The 12,783-nt window shown below is 47.6% G+C and overlaps 5 protein-coding genes across 5 annotated transcripts; 4 read left to right on the forward strand and 1 right to left on the reverse strand.

Annotated features, from left to right (window-relative positions):
* Positions 1-2: 2 nt before the first annotated feature.
* On the reverse strand, positions 3-1,972 carry VC83_00985 (uncharacterized protein). Its single transcript, XM_024464671.1, has 4 exons — positions 1,739-1,972; positions 1,436-1,681; positions 790-1,102; positions 3-739 (listed from the first exon to the last, which is right to left on the reverse strand). Exons 2-4 carry the CDS (start codon positions 1,549-1,551, stop codon positions 161-163), a joined length of 1,008 nt encoding a protein of 335 aa, XP_024327997.1. The 5' UTR covers positions 1,552-1,681; positions 1,739-1,972; the 3' UTR covers positions 3-160.
* VC83_00986 (uncharacterized protein) lies at positions 1,973-5,706 on the forward strand. The gene is made up of 3 exons (XM_024464672.1): positions 1,973-2,532; positions 2,591-4,810; positions 4,861-5,706. The coding sequence occupies exons 1-3, from the start codon at positions 2,131-2,133 to the stop codon at positions 5,620-5,622; spliced, it is 3,384 nt and encodes a 1,127-aa protein (XP_024328094.1). The 5' UTR covers positions 1,973-2,130; the 3' UTR covers positions 5,623-5,706.
* Positions 5,699-7,611, forward strand: CKB2 (casein kinase 2 regulatory subunit). Its single transcript, XM_024464673.1, has 3 exons — positions 5,699-6,085; positions 6,572-6,817; positions 6,874-7,611. The coding sequence occupies exons 1-3, from the start codon at positions 6,029-6,031 to the stop codon at positions 7,354-7,356; spliced, it is 786 nt and encodes a 261-aa protein (XP_024328095.1). The 5' UTR covers positions 5,699-6,028; the 3' UTR covers positions 7,357-7,611.
* A 1,546-nt stretch (positions 7,612-9,157) lies between these two features.
* On the forward strand, positions 9,158-11,343 carry VC83_09590 (uncharacterized protein). The gene is made up of 2 exons (XM_024473003.1): positions 9,158-9,750; positions 9,799-11,343. Exons 1-2 carry the CDS (start codon positions 9,163-9,165, stop codon positions 11,050-11,052), a joined length of 1,842 nt encoding a protein of 613 aa, XP_024328771.1. The 5' UTR covers positions 9,158-9,162; the 3' UTR covers positions 11,053-11,343.
* A 46-nt stretch (positions 11,344-11,389) lies between these two features.
* Positions 11,390-12,740, forward strand: VC83_00988 (uncharacterized protein). The gene is made up of 3 exons (XM_024464674.1): positions 11,390-11,775; positions 11,839-12,393; positions 12,447-12,740. Exons 1-3 carry the CDS (start codon positions 11,662-11,664, stop codon positions 12,708-12,710), a joined length of 933 nt encoding a protein of 310 aa, XP_024327783.1. The 5' UTR covers positions 11,390-11,661; the 3' UTR covers positions 12,711-12,740.
* Positions 12,741-12,783: the final 43 nt, after the last annotated feature.

Here is a 12,783-nt window from a genome sequence, read left to right on the forward strand (position 1 = left end):
GAGATCGCTATTTACTCTAGAAACTGATTCCTAAGAACCATATGGCCATACAGTAATGATGTAGAAACTCGTGGTTGTAGTAGTAAACAGCAGGTATTTCTACAGAACACTCCTTAAATTAAGGTATCTTACTATCAACAGATACCCCAAATTGCTGGTCTCAGTTGTTATGCTTCTTATCCGAATCGATGCCAATGATCTTCAAGCCTCCAAAATCCGTATATGCGAGTTGATATTTCGTCGGATGCCATGCCACCACCGGGCTCGGCGCCTGCGATTTCACGCTGTGAACAGATTCCCCCGTCTCTACGTGAGATATTTCCAAGCCGTTTCCTTCGTCGCTGCCTCCAACCACATACATCCCGTCCCATGAAAAGCTGATGTTTCGGACTGGTCCAGTCATGTCAATCAGCGTCCTCTGGCAAAGCCAGTCTTTTGTGTCCCAGAGTGATATGATTGAATCTGACCCGCCGCTCGCTAGAAAGCGAGCTGTTGGTTGTAATGCCAGCGATAGGCACGAGGATGTGTGGCCGTTTAATGTGAGGGGCTTATCTTCCCATCCGCACTGAAAGACGGGTTGAAGGTCGGGATAGCTCAGTATTTTAACACGGCCCTCTCCCGTTGAAACAAATATCCTCTTTCCACTCCAGCAGAAGGCGATCTCGTTTGTTTGCACGTCTTGTGCACGCTCAGCCACCACTTTGAACTGTGTCGGGTCTATGAAGAAGAGGGTATCCGTCTAAAGAAAGTATTAGATATGAGCATGCGATCGATAGTTCTTTTGCATACCTTATTGCCTACAATAATGCCCTCGCCGTCCGGATGCCACACCAGCGAAACAGCCGATCCAAGTTGTTTGAGCTCATTGATACAGGTTTTCGTTCGCACATCCCACAGCTTTAAGACTCCATCTGCGCTCAAACTACATAGCTCGGCATCTTTGACTGGGTTGAATGCTACTTTCTCGATGCTGGCATCGTGTCCTTTCAGCTCGGTTGAATAGCGGACATTTGGCCTGTCGGGGTTCCAGACTCTAAGGGTACGGTCTGCTGAACCGGAAGCAATGAGTGTTCCCAGGGGGTTCCAGTCTAAACATCGTATCCTATAACAATAAAATTTAGCTTCTTATTGCCTTGATTAACCAGGAATCCCCTGATTTTAGAAGTAGTCGTCATGAAAGACACGCAATCATACCGCTTGGCCTTGCTCAGTCGTCGGGGGGTCATCGGGAAATAGGAGAAACATTTTAAAACTCTGTACAATCGGCATTATTCCGCAGAGATATATTGTAAATGAAAAAGAAAAAAAGGCAGCAACTCGTAGTTTTGAGCAACGGCCCAGGCACCCTTTGTTGGCTCTCGTGCCATACACGAAGCGGGGCAATGGTGTTTCTTTACCAAGAGACATAAAATTTCAGGAAAATAGAGGAGCTTACGCGTGTGACCCAACACCACGAGCAGACGGGTCATGGTAGGTTTGGGTTTTAAGGTTACTGAAAACCGCGGGGAACCGCTCCTTGGAGAGGCTGGGCCTTGGCCTCATGGGCGCCATTGCCCCTTCCTGCTAAAAGGAAACACTGGCAGTCGGTTCAAACAAGGGCCAGGATATGGACCGTAGAGAATCTGCAAGAAGCCTCCCACAGCTAGCAGCACGATTGCCTCAGTGGGCTGTTGTCTTTATACTATAAGGACTTGTAAGCCTTTGATGTCACGCGTTTTGGGACTGAGAGAATACGTACAAAGGTCAGGTATGAAACTTCGGGCTATATGCCTGCCTTCTCAAAAACAAATATATGGCACAGGCTCGAGGAATTAAACAATTGTGCACAAATGTAGACAAAATAGAGCGAGTCTAAGTGATCGATCGGCCTGGCTCTATCTCTATCTTAGATCTTCAATATCGACGCGCGGACCACGGGACACTGGGGTACCTCAAGGTCGTTGCATACGAGTACGCTTAGCCAATCTCGGCGCCATACCTGTTCCTGTTTGATCACCTTTTCGATTTATGGCTATAAGCTGTGAATTGACAACTCGGGGCCTCAATTCTCGTCTTGTGCTCTCGAAGCAGCAATATTGCCTACAAGGCATGCGTTGATTCGAATGAGGCCTCGCGCGCCATCACTGAGCCATGTACTGGCCCGTTGGAGCTCCCCGGATATACGCCGCTTCCAATAGCTCCACCTCGAAAGGCCGCATCCATCACTCCAATGATGATGTAGAGCCTCCCAATGCTCCCCAGAGCACCTCATATCTCAATGCCTCAAGCGCAGCTTCAGACAATGCCCAAGATGGTGACGAGTTACTCTCTGGGCATCTGACTCCAACCACTCCTCGCACCCCCGCTATTCAACCCGTGGAACACGATGCTCAACGCGGGCCACCAGCCACGTCTCTTGACGATTTGGAAGACGGACACAATGATTCGATTCGAGAAGCAGGGAGGCAGCCCATATTGGGACTTCAAATGTCTAGGACAGGGCACCTGTTTGCAGTTATTACAGCAACTTCGATGACAATATGGCAAACAAAGGTATTCAGCTTCTTGCTTCCCTAACTTGTTGAAATATCCATCCGCTAATTATAGATAGCCAACAGCAATACTGGCGGTTGTTGTACGTTCGCCTGGTTCCCTCGAAACTTATGGACCGAATGTCTCTCTCCTCATACGCCCCGACTCGGCCATATTCGTCGTTCAAACTACCCTAGGTTACCTTATCACCTATTCATTGGCAACCGACCCAGATACTCGCGCTTATAGGCCGCATTTCCCCGAAAATTCCAGTGTGAACACCAGAAGACAAAGCAACTTTACTGGCGCTAGAAACCAAAGCGATAGAATACTATGGGGCCCTGGCGAGGGTGGCGGAGTGCGTGAAGTCAGTGTTCGATTTCGGATGGTGATTAAGGTTGATGCGGGCATTGAGAGAGCTTTGGCGCTCGACGAAGAACTGGTTGTTGCAACCACCAAGCCACCTGCAGTGCAGTGTATAAGATGGGCTCCGGATAGCACTGGTAACCAAACCAGTACCGAGCTTCTGAGCAAGATGGCATGGCTGCCCAAAAAAGTCACCGTTTTGGACATGATTTATGATCGCCCGATGAATTTGTCGGCATGGATAACCAGTGACGGTAAGGCCTTTGCTGTGCAACGACTAGTCGAATCGAGGGAAGCCATGAAAGCAGAACCACAAGACACAGGCAACACAGCAAAGAAGTCTACCAGCACAAGCAAGCTCTTTAAGGGATATTGCTTCCACGATCCAAAGAGCGAAACGACTCATGCCACGAAGGTGGCTATAAATGCCCGATTTTCTTTAATTGCTGTTGCACGTGCGGACTGCAGAATTGATGTCTACGCAGCAAAAGATTACGCTGGAAACATACCCTTATCTCACACTCAAAGAACTTCAGTGTCAAGTGCTACTTCAGGGAAGATAACTTTCTTGGCATACTCTCCTGATGGATATTGCCTCTTCGCCGGCTTTGAAGAAGGCTGGGCATCCTGGAGTGTGTTCGGTAAACCTCAAAGCACAAGCTTCGCTGCCAACCTAGGGGCCGCCAAAAACGGCGATGAGGGATGGCTCTATGGAGTAAGCAAAGGGACATGGCTCCCTGGCGGCTCCGAGATACTTCTCGTTGGGCCCAACGATGATAGACTTTGGATCTTGGAAATGTCACGCAGTTCGATTACTGGGTGTTTTACTGCATCGAACATATCACGAACAATGCTTCAGACTAGGGACTCGATAATGGTGTACCGAGGTTATGATTTACCTGATCTTACTACGATATCCGCAGAGTCATCTTTGTGGCACCATGCCCAGATTCCTACGAACTATCTCACTGATCAATGGCCAATCAGGTGCTCGGTGATATCTCTCGACGGGAGATATGTGGCAGTCGCTGGTCGACGAGGTCTCGCGCACTATAGCATATCCAGTGGCCGATGGAAAACATTTGACGACGGGAACGAGGAAAATAGTTTTGTGGTTCGCGGGGGTATGTGCTGGTATCAGCATATCCTCGTTGCAGCCGTCGAGGCCGGTGATTCTTACGAGGTTAGACTATACCCTCGAGATGCACCTCTTGGAAACTCGTCTGTGAAACACGCAGTCCGCCTACCAGCGCCAATTGTACTCGTGTCTCCTTCCGGGGAGGATTCATTGCTTGTCTACACATATGACAACTTACTCTACCACTATATTTTTACACCCATTGATGGGAAGATCAAACTTGTCCAGGTTGGCCAAATTGCTTTCCATGGAATTGTCAGATCGCCAGCTCGGGTCAGGGGACTCAGTTGGATCTTGCCTGACAAACAAATGAACGAAGGGGACCCAGCTCAAGATGTGGCAACTGCTACTGTGGTGTTTCTAGTGGATGGGAAGTTGGTACTTCTACAACCATCATTTAACGAAGAAGTGCAATTAAAATATGATATGCGAGTTATCGCTCATAATATCGAGTATTTTGCTCTTACGAGAGATTTGCCCGACGAGAAATCTCAGGGTGTGGCAACATCAGGGTCTTCAAATACAGGTACATCTATGAATGGTTTCGAGGCTCAAGGCCTGAAGGATTCTCTATGGATGTTTGATGGACAAGAAATGAACGCATGGCCTGATGTCCAAGACGTGTTACGGTCGGCGCCTTCTGATTTGGCCCGAGAACTCCCATCAACTGTTCACTTTGCCACAGATTTTTACCCCTTGTCTATCTCACTAAACAAGGGGATATTAATAGGCGTTGAGCCCGAGTTGGTGCAACGTAGAGACATCAACTTCGCCTTCTTCCGTTTTGCAATAAGGGTATGATATATCCCCTGCCGCTCTAGTCGTAATTACTAACTGTTTACCAGACACATTTATTCATACCTCCAGTGCTCAAATTCCACTTATCTCGCTATGATTCGACGGCGGCGCTTCACCTCGCCCATCAGTATCGACATCTTGAATATTTCCCTCACGCCTTGGAAGTTTTGCTACACGATGTACTGGATGATGAAGTCGATAATCCGCCCCGCCCTGATCAAGCGCTACTACCTGGTGTGGTTTCATTCCTGTCCTCTTTCCCACAATATTTAGATATTATTGTGCAGTGCACGAGGAAGACAGAAGTGCGATCCTGGCGAACACTGTTTGCATACCTACCGCCTCCCGCAACCCTTTTCGAAGAGTCTTTGCAGCAGGGATCTTTGAAGACAGCAGGAGGATATCTGCTAGTCTTACATACCTTCGAGGAGCTGTCCTCAAGCTCCGAGCAGCTTGTTCGATTACTTGGCAGAGCCAGAGACGAAGGTGACTGGGAGTTGTGCAAGGAGCTGGCACGCTTCCTAACAGCCTTGGATGAAAGCGGTGCGACTTTGAGGGAGGCACTGGAGCTGGTTGATATGCGGAGCCCCACGACGGATGTTGAGCGCGTGGGCTCCCTTTTAAAAGGCACGACCCTGAAACCGCCACGGCGATCGGGTAGGCATAGTTTGCCGACAGGCTTAGGGATACACGATGGTTCGGACCGATCTGGCAGTGGTACTGTAAGTCCGGGACAACTGTCGAATAATAGTAGTGATGGAGGGTTACGCCAAGACCCGAGCAGGCCAGACTACTACTCATTTCCATAGTTTTTGTTTGTATATAGAATAGACTATGTATTGGGAGCATAGTATGATCGAGGGATTCGACAATATAAAATAATGACCTTACCCAAATTCAAAAGAATTTAGAACTGCTTTTGTTGTAAAACGTTCAATAAAAGTGGCTTCTGGAAAATTGTTGTAGAAATTGTCGGAATCGGCTGTAGCGCGCCTTCGAGTTTAATCGCGACAAGGGGTGTTGACATCAGATCAGATTATAACAAGCGGCGCCCGCTTTCCCCCCACGCACAAAACAACGCAACTTCCTCAACCAAAGCGGGCTCCACGCAACGCAGCCTTCCGTATCAACACCTCTGCTCTTTCGCAACACCCGGCGGAGCGCAGGAAGCGGCAGCAGACTCAGTCGCGACTGCCTGTCCAACAGGCCCACGAAATGGACGACTTCAATAGCGAAACCGATAGCGATTACACTAGTTACTGGAGAGACTGGGTAGGTCTATCATGATCGTTCCTTCTGTTTATAACCTCTTCTTTGAGCAAGTGCGATGGCAGGCACACTGCTGCTTATTTGGACGATGGGAAGGCGCGATGGGAGGGGCGCAAAATTCGACCATTGTCTCGCGCCGATCGGCCAAGGAAGGCTGTCTTTCCGCAGCTTTGAAGAACTTGCGCCCAATCCAACGTGCACGTCTACAGGAATAAATAGAAGACTTCAAAGGATAACCTAGTTCTATCGGCGCCGACGAAATGCAATCTATTTCCCCAGATCGCCTTAGGCTCAGACGCAAACTTTTTGGGCGCGAGACCAAGGAACTCCCACCAGCCGCCCCCAAGTTTATCCCATCGTCGCCCGATCACTCGTCGGACCGTGTAAAGCCACCCTTGTCTGGTTGGCTTCCACACATATGGAGCGATATGGTTCACATCTTAGTTGTGTTGTCAAATGCAAGAAACAATGGCTGACTTCGCTCTACAGTTCATCTCATCACGGGGTAACGAGTATTTCTGTGAGATCGACGAGGAGTACTTGACGGATCGGTTCAACTTGACGGGGCTTAATACGGAAGTGCAATACTATCAGTATGCACTCGACTTGGTTACTGATGTCTTCGATCTGGACTGCGACGATGATATGAGGGAGACGATTGAGAAATCTGCTAGGCACCTATACGGCCTTGTTCACGCAAGATACATTGTAACGACTCGAGGGCTGGCAAAGATGGTATGGGTTTTTTTCTCGAACTATGTATATGGATATATTGGCTAACACTGCACCAGCTGGACAAGTATAAGAAGAACGACTTTGGCAAATGTCCACGCGTCATGTGCAAATCACAACCCCTCCTTCCCATGGGCCAGTCGGACAACCCCAACATCAAAGCCGTGAAGCTCTACTGCGCCAAGTGCGAAGACATCTACAACCCAAAGTCCTCGCGCCACGCTGCCATCGACGGCGCGTACTTCGGGACCAGCTTCCACAACATCCTGTTCCAGGTGTACCCAGCTCTGATGCCCGCCAAGAGCTACGAACGCTACAGTCCTAGGATCTATGGGTTCAAGGTGCACGCGCCTGCGGCGCTGATTAGGTGGCAGAACTGGCAACGGGATGATATGAGGAGGCGGCTGAGGCATTTGAAGGTTGACAGCGGATTTGTGGAGGATGACAGGGAGGACCTGGACACCGAATATGAGGAGGACTTTGAGCCAGAGGGTGTCGCGAACGGTCCCGTTGCGAGTGGGCCCGTGAATGGCATGAAGTGAACACCTTTGTGACGGGATATAAATCCCGGGGTGAACTGATGAAGATATGATGTCTGGTTTCTCAACAAATGGGCTGATGGCGAGTGTAAGGGGGGGGGGATGCTGCACTGTAGGCATTTTTCGATATGGGATAATTAGGCGCGGCAAATCATACATGATGCTGCGATGGGATGAGGAATGGCTTCATATGTTGAGTGGCTTATCACTACCCACCCAAGGCATGTAGAAAGTCAACCAGCTTCCTTCCGCGCTTATAGTTCAATGTGCCGTGCTGTAGTATTGTTCTGTATGCTTCAGGTGATATATACGTGTGTGTCCCTGACCAAGCTATCTGTTGTTGGGGAGCTTCCTTGATGAATTCCAATTCTATTCTGTACAAACTTAGACTGCAAAATTGCATCAGCTGGGGTTTGTGGCGTTTGAGGGACCCAAGGGTCAGCCTCTAGTAGGGGGGATCCAGTTGGTGGTGGCGTCCGTAACTTGATATCAAGCTTTGAGAGAACTGCTTCTGGGTTGTACGGGACTAGGCCAGTACCTCGAAAGCCAGCTAGGATATTTTCAGTTGTCATTGTATGGTCGTGGGCAGCCTTGAATGCAATAAAGAACTCAATCTTAGTGATATGGGTAATAGAGGCCTTAATGAAGACCTCAAGTTCTCGACCATACATTCGCTTTAGTACACTAAAACACCCAACATCAAGAGGCTGGGTAAGATGTGAGGAGTGCGCAGGGAAACAGAGCGTAATAATGTTGCTCTCCTTGCAGTACATATCAAACTGGGCAGATAGGTGGCTCTCATGGCCATCTAGGACAATCATCTGCCAGACCCCTTGTGTTCGTACACGTGTATGCTGATTAAAGTGTTTTATCCAGTCTAGACCTGTATCATTGTCGGTCCAGCCATTTGGTGAGGTCTTGATGGCCCAAGTAGGTGGAAGGCCGCACTCTGTGTACCAAGGCGCAAGGTGATGCTTGCCTTGTACAATCAAGTATGCAGGCACTACAAAGCCGTCTGCACTCACACATTCAATCGCTGTTGCCCATTCCCGATTACCAGACTGAAGCTGCTTTGCTCGGCCTTTTCGATCTGAGCTCGTAACAACCATATTCCCACAGATAACACCCATCATAAAGCCCGTCTCATCAAAGTTGTAGAAGTCAGCATCCTGGATGCTGTACTTCGCCTGCATGTTCTTTACCAGCTCAAACCACTTTGTTATACAATCAGGATCTTCGCAGAGGGCTCGCTGGAGGTCGTACGCACGAGAGAGACGCGTCTTAAGCTTTGGTTCATTGTGTACAAAGCGGTAGGGCCAGTTTTTTCCAACTGGGGGTTCGCGACGCGTCGCACGGAGGAGATTCGCTATATCTCGTACATCCTCAATTCGAGGTGGAAATCCTCGCGAATCTAGGTCAAGTACGTATCGTATGAGCTCCTCTTCCTCAATTGGGGTCAATGGACGTTGTTTGTCGCGTCTACCAGCTCGTGGTTGGCTTCCGTGTATGCGACGGGTAAGTGTTACATGTGGGACCTCATATAGCTGCGCAGCACGTCGGATGGACAGTTTGTGGGGTGATTTGGTAGCTTGAATGGCTAGTAAAACTCGGCCTTCATTAGCTTTCTGAGGCATCTTTTTGTTGTGGTGTGGTGGAGTAATCGTTGGTTCTCAAACCACCGCCTGGAGGCGGTTGGCGAAAGCGAACTGGGACGCGAAAGCGATTGTGGGACACTTCGGGAGCGGACTCGCGACGCGACACGACCGACCATGAACATGACCGACAACGAGCACAACTACAACCACAACTATGCCGGTAGTTGAAGTAAATAAAAATGAAGCTCTTTTAAATGCCATTGAATTTTTAAATGAAAACCCAACAGAGAAGAGTGCTACAGTAGCACGGATGTACAGAGTAAACCCAAGTACGCTCCGGACTATACGACTACGACAACGACGCGCATCACCACAACGCACCGCTGTGCCACGCGGAGGCCAGAACAGAGTACTGTCTGATGTACAAGTTACAGCTATACAAAGATACATCCAACGCTCGTACGAAAATGGGTACGGTGCAACTAAGCCTATGGTGTTCAGTGCCATCTGCCAACTACGTGCAGCAGAAACTCCAACACGTGCACCACCATCACAACGGTGGTTCCAGACATGGATTAAGACACAACAACACAACTTCCATACAATAAAAACCCGGCCAATTGAAGCAGCACGGGTTGCATCTCATGAAGTATCAGCTATTAAAGAATGGTTTTATGAATTTAAAGATGTGTGTAATCAACTAGATATTACTGCAGGTGATATCTACAACTTTGATGAAGTTGGATTCCGTGTAGGAATGAGCACCGGTGAACATGTGTTGGTACCATCTGCAGTAAAGAAGGTAAGTTGTTTCTACTTATCTTACTTTATATTATTCTAATATTTATAGCTTTATATACAAGCTCCAGAGAACAGACAAAGTCTTACAGTTATAGAGACAATTTCAGCTGCTGGCATTGCACTTCCACCGTTCCTTATTATACAAGGAAAATTACACATGGAAAGTTGGTACCATGACAATCTACACGGTGATGAGAAAGTTGCAGTATCCGATTCCGGATATACAAACTCTGAGCTTGCAATGGAATATCTACAGCATTTTATTCAACATACACCGTCTATAAGAACGAAATTGTTAATAATGGACTCTCATGTCTCACATGAAGTTCCAGAGTTTATAATACTTGCACATCAACACAATATACACTTACATGTGTTTCCGTCTCATCTTATGCATATTCTACAACCGCTAGATGTTACTGTGTTTGCACAATATAAACATTGGCACCGACGTGCAATTCAACAAGCAATCCGGAATTTTGATACAGATTATAATGTTATATCTTTCTTTAGAGACTTGTCTACTATCCGTAAGCAGACATTTACAAAGGGTAACTGTATCAAGTCTTTTAGAGATGCAGGTATTTGGCCACCTAACTATGAAAAGATTCAAGAGAAGGTTGCTATATATGCAAAACCAGAAGTTTTAGAAACACCACAACGTGCATTTCAAGCAAGTTATGATCTTTCAACATGGAGTCAAACATTTGATAGGATCCTTAGTTCACCGTCACGGCAAAAGTGGGCATCTTCTTATACTGAAATCCAAACTCAGTTAACAGAGGCTGAGCTGTTCCAGTCAGAGCTTGTACAAATTACTACTATTATGACTGAGCAACGACAGCGGAAGGTTAGAAGTCGGAAATCTATTCAAAAAGGTGGTGCTATTACAGTTGAACATGCACGGCAAAGGATTTATGAGAAGAAGGTAAATGAGCAACTTTTAGAAGAAGCACGGGAGAAAAGAGAGAGAACACGCATGGTGAACGTTGAGCGTAAGATGCAGCTCCGTGCTGGCATCGATGCACGGAAGGCAGAACGTACACGGAAAAAGGACCTACATGAATTTCAAAAAAGTAACCCAGACACGGAGCCACCAATTGGCTTACGTACAGAAATCATTGACCCGGACGTTACACAGAAGAAACGTGAGGAGGAGGAGGAGGCGGACCGACTGTTAGCCATCGAGGAGAGTGGGTACGTGAACTTTGCAGGCTTGGACTACGACATGATTCACGATGCAAGTGACGGTGGCTGTGATGATCAATCACTGCCTGACAATATTGATCCAAATCTTTTTTAATTATTTAATTCTATAACTTATATATATTTACAGCATTGTTACGTTGTCAGTCGTGTTCATGGTCGGTCGTGTCGCGTCGCGAGTCCGCTCCCGAAGTGTCCCACAATCGCTTTCGCGTCCCAGTTCGCTTTCGCCAACCGCCTCCAGGCGGTGGTTTGAGAACCAACGATTAATTGGGTTTGAGGTTGCGATGCTATCGGAAAGTGTTTCATTTGGTGGGATGTTCCGTTTGGTGGTAAACCACGTTACTCGTATAACTAATTGCTTTAAAATTCAAATAGCCAAACCCACAAGCGCCGATTTTACTCCACCCCACACCAAGTAACTATTATATTGTTTGCAAGTGCCGGGGCCTAACGTGGTAGTTTCCTCTGTAGGGAAAGAACTGAAGCTTTATCGTGACGTATGAGAACAACATCGATCTTGAACGACAAGTGACCGAAGTGGCCACCAACGTCACAGTAATTATAATGTTTTTTCCACATAGATCCGATGCGTCTAGGGCAGCATAAATAATTTCGTCATCACATAGTTCATAGCATATAGTTTGCACACCTGCGCCTACTCGATCTCGTCAACATAATTATCTAGCATAGTACAGCTTGAAAGATGCCGACTATTCAAAAATTGAACACTGGTGCCTCCATCCCCGCCATTGGCTTCGGCACTTGGCAGGACAAGGAAGAGCAAGAGAATGCTGTTCTTGAGGCACTGAAAGCTGGCGTAAGTTTTACGACCCTAAGATTCGTCCAGAGCCAGGGCAAGTTCTAATATTTTTTTAAATAGTACAAGCACATTGACACAGCACACATCTACGGCACTGAACCTGCAGTTGCAAAAGCCATCAAAAGATCCGGAGTAGACCGCAAAACCCTCTTCATCACCACCAAGCTCTGGAACAACGCCCACGCACCAGAGGATGTCGAACCAGCTCTCAATGACTCTCTTAAAGCCCTGCAGACCGACTATGTCGATCTCTACTTGATGCATTGGCCCGCGGCCTTCAAATCCGGCACTGAGCTGATGCCAAAGGACGCGAATGGAAAAATGGAGACGGCGAATATCGACTACCTCGATACGTGGAAGGCGATGGAGAAACTGCTCGAGACGGGCAAGGTGAAGGCGATTGGGGTGTGCAACTTCAATATGACTGAGATCGAGAGGATTTTCAAGGAGGGAAAGGTCCCACCGGCTATGCATCAGGTGGAGATGCATCCGTGGCTGCAGCAGACTGAGTTTGTAGAGTGGCACAAGACGAAGGGTATCCATATGACGCAGTACTCGCCGTTTGGAAACCTAAACCAGACCTACGATGCTGGGAAGAACTTGGGCAAGCTGACGGTAAGGAAGCATATCTCCTTTCTCACAAAGGATTAGTTACTAATACAATGTAGGAAGAGCCTGTTCTCGTGGAGATTGGCAAGAAGTACGGGAAGAGTGGCGCACAAGTTGCTCTTGCCTGGGGTGTTGCTCATGGCAGGTGTGTGGTGCCGAAGAGCAAGACTGCTCAGCGGATTAAGGATAATTTGGAAGGGGACTTTAAGCTGAAGGATGAGGACGTCAAGAAGATTGATGGATTGGATAAGAAGCTGAGATTCAATGACCCATCTGAATCATTTGGATATAACTTCCACGTTGGCCTGGATGGGAAAAAATAAGATAGTTATTAAGTTTGTAATGTATTGTGCAATATCTAGAATCACGTAATTTACCAGCTGGTACTATAAAATA

The sequence above is a fragment of the Pseudogymnoascus destructans genome (assembly GCF_001641265.1).
Source record: "Pseudogymnoascus destructans isolate 20631-21 unplaced genomic scaffold scaffold_2, whole genome shotgun sequence".
In the NCBI taxonomy this organism is placed as follows: Eukaryota; Fungi; Ascomycota; class Leotiomycetes; order Thelebolales; family Thelebolaceae; genus Pseudogymnoascus; species Pseudogymnoascus destructans.

What these genes read in the sequence shown, in the direction of transcription:
- CKB2 (XM_024464673.1), top strand. Translation starts at nt 6,029, where the DNA reads ATGGACGACTTCAATAGCGAAACCGATAGCGATTACACTAGTTACTGG. An exon ending in CTAGTTACTGGAGAGACTGG is followed by an intron (nt 6,086 to 6,571) that starts GTAGGTCTATCA and finishes TTCGCTCTACAG; the next exon opens with TTCATCTCATCACGGGGTAA. An exon ending in CTCGAGGGCTGGCAAAGATG is followed by an intron (nt 6,818 to 6,873) that starts GTATGGGTTTTT and finishes ACACTGCACCAG; the next exon opens with CTGGACAAGTATAAGAAGAA.
- VC83_00986 (XM_024464672.1), top strand. Translation starts at nt 2,131, where the DNA reads ATGTACTGGCCCGTTGGAGCTCCCCGGATATACGCCGCTTCCAATAGC. An exon ending in TGACAATATGGCAAACAAAG is followed by an intron (nt 2,533 to 2,590) that starts GTATTCAGCTTC and finishes AATTATAGATAG; the next exon opens with CCAACAGCAATACTGGCGGT. An exon ending in TCTTCCGTTTTGCAATAAGG is followed by an intron (nt 4,811 to 4,860) that starts GTATGATATATC and finishes ACTGTTTACCAG; the next exon opens with ACACATTTATTCATACCTCC.
- VC83_00985 (XM_024464671.1), bottom strand. Translation starts at nt 1,551, where the DNA reads ATGGCGCCCATGAGGCCAAGGCCCAGCCTCTCCAAGGAGCGGTTCCCC. An exon ending in CGTGGTGTTGGGTCACACGC is followed by an intron (nt 1,103 to 1,435) that starts GTAAGCTCCTCT and finishes TTATTGTTATAG; the next exon opens with GATACGATGTTTAGACTGGA. An exon ending in GCATTATTGTAGGCAATAAG is followed by an intron (nt 740 to 789) that starts GTATGCAAAAGA and finishes TACTTTCTTTAG; the next exon opens with ACGGATACCCTCTTCTTCAT.
- VC83_09590 (XM_024473003.1), top strand. Translation starts at nt 9,163, where the DNA reads ATGCCGGTAGTTGAAGTAAATAAAAATGAAGCTCTTTTAAATGCCATT. An exon ending in TACCATCTGCAGTAAAGAAG is followed by an intron (nt 9,751 to 9,798) that starts GTAAGTTGTTTC and finishes TAATATTTATAG; the next exon opens with CTTTATATACAAGCTCCAGA.
- VC83_00988 (XM_024464674.1), top strand. Translation starts at nt 11,662, where the DNA reads ATGCCGACTATTCAAAAATTGAACACTGGTGCCTCCATCCCCGCCATT. An exon ending in TTGAGGCACTGAAAGCTGGC is followed by an intron (nt 11,776 to 11,838) that starts GTAAGTTTTACG and finishes TTTTTTAAATAG; the next exon opens with TACAAGCACATTGACACAGC. An exon ending in AGAACTTGGGCAAGCTGACG is followed by an intron (nt 12,394 to 12,446) that starts GTAAGGAAGCAT and finishes AATACAATGTAG; the next exon opens with GAAGAGCCTGTTCTCGTGGA.